Source organism: Dermacentor variabilis, chromosome 2 (genome assembly GCF_050947875.1).
Source record: "Dermacentor variabilis isolate Ectoservices chromosome 2, ASM5094787v1, whole genome shotgun sequence".
Taxonomy (NCBI): domain Eukaryota; kingdom Metazoa; phylum Arthropoda; class Arachnida; order Ixodida; family Ixodidae; genus Dermacentor; species Dermacentor variabilis.
Window position 1 is genome coordinate 220,142,693 of NC_134569.1, and position 7,873 is coordinate 220,150,565.

Consider the following 7,873-nt stretch of genomic DNA (forward strand, 5'->3'; position numbering starts at 1 on the left):
ATATCATCTACGTAGACGGAATAAAAAATGGCCGCTGGCAGTGAAGGACGAAGTGTGTTCATTTTAACGATAAAGAGAGTGCAACTGAGTACTCCTCCCTGGTGTACACCTGTTTCCTGTATAAAAGGTCGCGACAATACGTTGCCGATTTTCACGCGGAAGCTACGATCCGACAAATAGCTTTCAATTATGTTCAGCATATTTCCACGGATGCCCATCTCCGACAGGTCTCGCAAGACCCCTTAACGCCATGCCGTGTCATACGCTTTTTCCATGTCAAGGAATACCGATAGGAAATACTGCCCATGTACAAATGCATCGCGGATATTTCCTTCAATGCGCACCAGATGATCGGTTGTCGACCGCCCTTCTCTGAATCCACACTGATAAGGATCGAGCATAAAAGTTGAGCTCAAGGAAATGTATAAGTCTGCGACTTATCATTTTTTTGAAAATCTTACACATACAATTTGTTAGTGCTATTGGACGATAACTTGATGCCAAGGAAAGTTCTTTTCCCTGCTTCAGAACAGGAACTACAATCGCTTCTTTCCATGTGGATGGGAGGTATCCTGAAGCCCAAATATTATTGAAAAGTGTAAGAAGTGTAACTTGCGCGTCAGTATGTATGTTTCTGATCATGTCATACATGACTGTTAGGTCCCGGTGCAGTGCTTTTACATGTGTTCAAGGCAGCTCTCAACTCGGCAATACCGAAAGGCCGGTTATACGGTTCATTCTGCCTGGACTTTCGTATGATTGGCTTACGCTCTACTACTTCTTTATGTTTAATACCCCTGTCACACGGGCACCCGCGAACTCCATTGAACTACTTCGTCTTTACGCCAATGGAGTTGCGCTCCGTGTCACACGGTCTCCCTTGCGCCAAGGACGTTAAATGGAGATTTCGGGCGAAGGGAGATCGGCAATGACCATTACGGTTGGATGGAGTACTCTCGTTCCCAGGTAGCTACAGTTCCGCAGAAAACCACGCTAGTAAAATCGTCGTAACTGGTTCATTTACAAATTTTCTCTTATTATTTCCTTTTGCCTTGGGATATATGCCACATAATGGAAGTGTTAATTTGTTTTTACGGGCATTAGCGCCTGTACTCTCTACACCAATACTTCGCCACGCCGCCAGACGCCGCATCGGGAAACGTCGTTCCGCCATTTTGTTTGTTTTTGTACGCACGTGAGCCGCGCGTCTTCAAGCCGTACGGGTAAATTCTCCGGGCGACCCGCACCATGAGCGATCCTGGCGCATTATCGTCCTCCTCGCTCGCATCGGCATCAGGGGAGCGCAGCTGCAGCACTCCGCAGCCACGGTCAACGTGGACGGAGGCGGAGACTTGGGCTTTAATCCGCCTTTGAGAGGATCACTTGCCGCAACTCCGAGGCGAAAAGCACAACGCCAAAGTTAACGACGCCATTGTCGGAGCTCTTGCGCAGAGCGGCATCGCCAGAACTCGTCGGCAGGTGCAGACGAAGATCGACAACCTGACCCAGAGATACAGGTAAGCAACGTGCACTAAGCAGAGAACGAGAATAGGGATGCAGGAAAGTCCTAGGTTCGCGGCACTCGGAACGTAGTACCTGCCTGCGCAGATGCATAGCAATAATCAGTTAAGGCAGGGCTTCCTGCACAGTGCATCTCTCGCGTGACAGCCGAGTCAGAGCGAACGCAGGCTGCATTGGCGGCCGTTGTGGTGAAGTCGCCGTGTCTGCGCCTGCACGGCGTGCATAAGTGACCGAGTGCTGATCGACTGAACTGACAATACGAAGAGCTTCTTTTTGACGAAGTGTGCTGCAATGCCGGCGATGTAACAGCGCTGAAGTGACGAGGCGCACCGGTTTAGCTACGCCGAAACCTGTAGTGAAGTCTGAAAACAGAATAAAGGTGGCCCACCCTGGTGACAAAGCTTTAACAAACGGCTTAAAACAAGATCTCACTGTTTGTGCTTAGTTTCCTTTAAACGAAAAGCATTCTTTGCTTCGTGCACCTGGAGAAAACCATATCATATACAAAATAGAACGACTGAGACAGGTACTGCATTACATTTCTGCATAATTCTTCAGGAAGTTCCTGGGCGGAATCAACAAATCTGGCACGTCAGCATGCTTAATAATCACAGCTGGTTTATGTGATTCCTTCAAAGGCACTCAGCTAAATTTCATCGTTAAGCTTTACCAAAATGAAGCAGTACATCTTTTAATACATCTTTCACACACCACCCTTTCGTTGAATTTGGGCACGTCATGTTTTTCGTCCTGTTAAGCAGTTTTCATCATCATAGTAGCAAGCCAGAATATAACCCAACATTACTGTTGTCACCCCAATTGTGAGCTCTTCGTCTCCTCGTTTGAGGGCTGCGAGCCCAATGCAGTTTAGGTACCCAAATGTTGAGTCCCCGTTTCTAAAAAAACCAAAATAATCACGAAGTAATTGTAAACAAGCATATGAAATGAGCAAGTAATGTTGCATGTACGGTCCATATCCGCCTGTCACGGCATACAGCAAGCATTTGAAAACTTGTTTAGCTTCTACTATTTGCCTGGTACTTAGTTTTTTTTTAAATTATCATCGCTTTCTGTGCTTCCAGGAAAGAGTCGCGGGAAAGGACAACAGGATCCTCCCCGTCTCCCTGGCCGTTCTTTTCCGAAATACACAGAATATTGGGTGCCTTGCCAGCAAATGATCGCTCCCTCATTCAGGAGAGCCCCTGCTCTCCGGATGAAACTGTCGAAATGGTAAGAAGTGCAAACATACGTGATACTTTAACATGCTTGTAGGAAATAAGCCTGAACTGTAGATTTGCCTTATTTTTATGAGTACCCAAATTACTTTCCACAGAAAAAAATTAACTAAATAACTAAGGAAACTGGAATACCTCGGCATAATACACATAATACCTAAGCTACTCGTCATATTCACCAGCAGATTGTTTTGTGTGGCAGATGACCATTCTGGCTTCGCACTCGTGTGTAAATATATATGGCTGAAAACAGTCAATTGATGTGTAGGTGGCATAAACAACAAATCCTTTTTATTCATTCCAGATCATTTCCAGCATGGAGTCGAGTGAGAGTACTTCTGCGGACGAAGTAGTCGATTTTGAAGACAACCCAAGTGATACCAAAGAGAACAGACATAAGCAACAGCGCCGCCCACAAAAAAGGAAGAGAGAGAGTTCTTCAGAAAGCTTCAAAAACAGCTTGCTGGCACAGCAGAATAAACTTATAGCTACGCTAGAACAAGCTACGAAAGCTGATCAAGCTTTGAAGGAAAGACAAGTGAATGCCCAAGAAAAGCTGGTGGACCTGCTGTCCCAATATTTTAATAAATAAAGGTCTACCAATCGCACTTTTCAACTTTGTGTCTTGGCTATTGGGCCATCTGTTGGTGAAAGTGCATGGCAACTGCAGCTCGAATGTTTTTTCCAGTTGAAATGAGTGCATCCGTAGTGTGTGTTGGCTGCTGAAATATTGTGTTGTACTGCTGTGCCTCACTGATCCACTGCTGCGATATAGAATCACCAAAGTGTTCGCAAATATTATGCAGTACACAGCATGCCCTTATTATAATTGGCACATTGCTGATGTCACATTCCATTCTCTTCATTATAAACCTGAAACGAGCTTTAAGCCGTCCAAATGCATTCTCTACTATTCTGCGAGATTTGGAAAGCTCATAGTTGAAAACCTTTTGCTCTATAGAAGTGCTTGTGCTCGCAAATGGCTTAATAAGGTTTGGCGTGAGGGGAAATGCCTGATCACAAAGTATCAGGGGGGGCACAGCAACACCGCTTATCAGGCTAGTTGGCTGTCTGAATGTGGGCCCTGCAACAACGCGAGACAGGCTTGACTGGTGGTACACATGCGCATCGTGGCATCTTCCCGGTGATCCGACGTTTATGTAGCGGAACATGTAGTGGTGGTCCACCAGTGCAAGCGGTATCACGCTGTGCCTAGAAAAAAAAAACAATATTACTGTCAAAGGTAAAGTCCAGAACAAAGGAACTACATAGTTTTTTGCTGTAAGCACACATGGCAAAAATACCTTGCAGGGAATGAAGCAACAGCATCAGAGAGAAAGTAATAATTCATTTTTAGGAGAACACTGAAGTACACTGAGTACATGCAGTTATAATGAACATGTGGGGTATATGCAACGTAACCTAAATAAAGCGAAACATTTTAGGAGCTCTCGCATCGTACATATCAGCTGTTTCATTTCTTTGAGGACAATGTTAGGTAAAAATCTCGTCATTGTCAGGCACTCAACCCATCTTGATAGTCAGATAAACTGGTGTACAAGGGCAGTTCATGACAGCAAAGTTTGGAATGCTGTATGCTCCATACTACATAATAAACAGCACTTGTAAACAGGGAAGTACATTTGCATGCTGATTGTAGGCACCGTAAATTTTCTTTCTCTATTTTTACGCGAATTATATTTAGTAAAGTTTCATCACTTTTAGGCCATCCAGGACGCCTGGTTACAACAATGCATTTAGCTTACACTTGATGAAAACACTAGTGTCATAACCTGCATATTAACTCATTACAGCAGCGTCACATTGTGATGTAGTGCGGTGTGCCAGTAGAAAAAAAGCTGCCTAGTTTTCGAAGAACTACTAATAATAATTAAGAAATATTCAGTCAAATTTCAATCAATCGCCTATAGCTGCCCTATTTAAGGCAACGCTCGCCCTTCATTCCTGCACTTACCAGCCTTTGTAGTTATAATAGTCGCTGGCGTGTTCCTTTGGCGGAGAAACTGGAAAGTGGCAACCGTCCAGAGCGCCCACACCTTGAGGGAACCCGGTAGAAGCATGGAAATGCTTGATGTGCTCCCGCATGTCATTTTCATTGAGCATCCGCACCCACTCTGCTTCCAGCGTTGCCACTACAGTTTCGCAGAATTCACGATAAATTATATTCACCGTCGATCTGCCAATATCAAACAAGTGAGCGATTGTTCTGTCCTCGGCAGACGAACAAAACTTATAGAGGCCTACGGCGACCCTCTTGTCCAGTGGAACGGCTGCGCGCATGTTCGTCGTCTGACGTTCCATCGTGGGCCGGCAAACGTCGACTAAATATTTGAATGTGGTTGGCGACACACGAAAAGACTGCCGGAAATTCTGGTCCCCAAGGTTTGGCAATGTGTTTTCAAACCAACGCCCATGCCGAGCATAGGCCCACACTTCCCTCGGAGCGCGGTTTGATGACGATGCCAACCCAGTCAGCATGCTGTTGTTCGCAATTATTTGGTGCTTGATGGTACGCACTTTCGCTGCCGAGATTTCAATGTCCACTTCAATGCCGGTTATTGTGGCGATGGCGAGGGCGACCTTCTTTTTTACGTCTTCAGTTTCGTCACTCATCTTGAAGCAGTTGAGCTCACCGCGAACACACAGACACGCACGATTATACAGCGGAATCACAACCACAGAACCACAAATCGAAGCGCACAGGCCCAACAACGTGACCCGCGCTGCCCACGCACGAAAGCGAGAGCGCAGTGTGGCCAGCATCGCTTGCAACTTCGCTATGCTTGGAAAACAAAAGTCTTGCGGTAACATACCACAACGTTTCTCGCTGTGATTGTATATTATTACATACTGCGTTAAAAAATACACATACATTACTGTAACGGCGACCGTATACGTGAACAGTTGCTTGCGGAAGTAAGCGCAGCAGCGCCGTTCCTACCCCGTGCGGCGCCCGTAGAAAGCTCGCACTGTGCCGTGTAGCACGGCCGCAACTCCATTGCCGTCAATTTCCGTTAGGGAGTTTCATGCTCAACGGAGTTCACGGGTGCCCGTGTGACAGGGGTATAAGAAAGGATTGGGAATAGTGCGTTGAGCTCGACACTTGCTCAAAGTGCTCCCCAAGTGAGTCTGCCTGATCTTGCAGTGTGTCGCCCTGTGTATTTACCAGAGGGAGTGAATATGTTTGTCGCCCTCTGATTCCATTTACCTTGCTCCATACTTTGGCCTCATCTGTACAAGAGTTTATACTCGATAAAAACTTCTCCCAGCTTTCTCTTCTAGCCTGTCGGCGGGTTCTCCTGCCTTGGGACTTTATTTTTTTAATGTTGACAAGATTTTCTGCAGTGGAGGAAGCGCGTAGCAACCCCCACGCTTTGTTCTGATTCTTACGTGCGATTCTGCATTCATCGTTCCACCACGGGACATGACGTTTGCATGCCGAATCACTTACTTCACGTATGCATTTAGATGCGGCATCTATTATGAAGGCGGTGAAGTACTCTACAGCAGCATCGATTTCTAAAGAAGACATGTCATCCCATGATATACTAGTTAAGTTTCGGAATTTCTCCCAGTCTGCTGTGTCAATCTTCCACCTAGGAGCCTGTGGTGGATATTCATTTTCTTTAAGTGTTCTTCATAGTATGGGGAAGTGATCCCTTCCATAGGGATTGTTCGTAACTTCCCATTCGAGTTCAGGCAGTATGGACGGGGAAACTATGCTCAGATCGATTGAAGAAAAGGTATTGCTTGCAAGACAGTAATAAGTGGGTTCTTTCTTATTTAAAATGCACGCACCAGAAGAGAAAAGGAATTGTTCGACAAGTCGTCCTCGCGCATCTATACGAGAGTCGCCCCACAGGGAGCTGTGCGCATTGAAATCGCCAAGAACAGCATAAGGTTCTGGCAATTGATCTATAAACGATTGGAATTCATGTTTCGTTAATTTGTAGTGTGGGGGTATGTAAAGCGAGCAAATGGTGACGAGCTTATTTAGAAGAACAGCTCGAACCGCCACTGCTTCAAGGGGCGTTTGTAGCTGTAGACGCTGACAGGAAATACTTTTATTAATAAGAATGGCAACACCGCCTGATGATACGACAGCATCATCGCAATCTTTGCGGAACTTGACATACGGTCGGAGAAAGTTTGTGTGTTGTGGTGTTAAGTGTGTTTCCTGTAGGCACACCACTTTTGGATTGTGTTTTTGGATAAGCTCTTGTACGTCATCAAGGTTCCTAAGAAGACCTCTGACATTCCATTGAATTATTTGTGTAGCCATATTCGAAGTAAATAAGTGCTGTGTGTATGGAAAGGGAGGTGATGCCTTAGGTTACAGAGCTCTTTCGAGGCCCTGTAACAGGGGTTCTGCCCTTTCTGGAGCGTTCGAGGGAGCCTCGACGCTCCTTAGGCGTTTGGTGCGCCTTGAGGACAGGTGTAGTGTCCATTGCCTCTTGTGAGGCGCCGGACACGTGCTCTTGCGAGCGAGTAGTTACAAGGGAGAGTCCTGCCTTGGAGGGCAAAACCCCTGCGCCCACCAGCCCGGAGGTCGATGGGGCATTCTGCGGGATTTGGCTGCGCCGGCTGTTGCAGCGCTGGAAGGGGCCGGGGTGGTTAGGGCAGCCTCGGCTGCGCCCACCTTCGGGGTCGATGGTCCCCCTAGCAGTGTTGACGGAGCAGCGCTAGCTGCAACCGCCGCAGGGGCAGATGGCGTAACTGCCGACTCACTGCTTGTGGGTCGGACAGCCGCCGGAGGCCGTTGTGACGCTGCCCCCTTACGCGCCACATCGGCAAAGCTGCTCTTAGACAGGTATGACACCCGCCTACGTGCCTCTTTGAAAGATATGTTTTCTTTGACTTCGACTGTCACAATCTCTTTTTCTCTTTTTCCATGACGGACAGGCGCGCGAGTATGCGGCATGCTCGCCATCACAGTTGACACAATGTGGAGTGTTTTGGCACGTTTCGGAGGAATGTTCGTTGTCACTGCACTTGGCACACGTCAGCCGGCCTCGACAGTTCTGTGAACTGTGGCCGAAACGTTGGCACTTAAAGCATCTGAGAGGATTGGGAACGTATGGCCAAACACGAAGTTT

At 46.9% G+C, this 7,873-nt stretch overlaps 1 protein-coding gene and 1 long non-coding RNA gene across 2 annotated transcripts; one reads left to right on the forward strand and one right to left on the reverse strand.

Moving 5' to 3' along the window:
- The first annotated feature begins 1,103 nt into the window (after positions 1-1,103).
- Positions 1,104-3,149, forward strand: LOC142573114 (uncharacterized). Its single transcript, XR_012826226.1, has 3 exons — positions 1,104-1,517; positions 2,604-2,751; positions 3,061-3,149. It is a non-coding gene; the product is annotated as an uncharacterized LOC142573114 (long non-coding RNA).
- LOC142573113 (uncharacterized) lies at positions 3,022-5,826 on the reverse strand. The gene is made up of 2 exons (XM_075682637.1): positions 4,732-5,826; positions 3,022-3,968 (listed from the first exon to the last, which is right to left on the reverse strand). Exons 1-2 carry the CDS (start codon positions 5,649-5,651, stop codon positions 3,386-3,388), a joined length of 1,503 nt encoding a protein of 500 aa, XP_075538752.1. The 5' UTR covers positions 5,652-5,826; the 3' UTR covers positions 3,022-3,385.
- Between the last annotated feature and the right edge of the window lie 2,047 nt (positions 5,827-7,873).

Coding starts and splice junctions, on each gene's coding strand:
- LOC142573113 (XM_075682637.1), bottom strand. CDS start 5,651: ATGTATGTGTATTTTTTAACGCAGTATGTAATAATATACAATCACAGC. Junction 3,969..4,731: donor TATTATAACTACAAAGGCTG/GTAAGTGCAGGA, acceptor TTTTTTTTCTAG/GCACAGCGTGATACCGCTTG.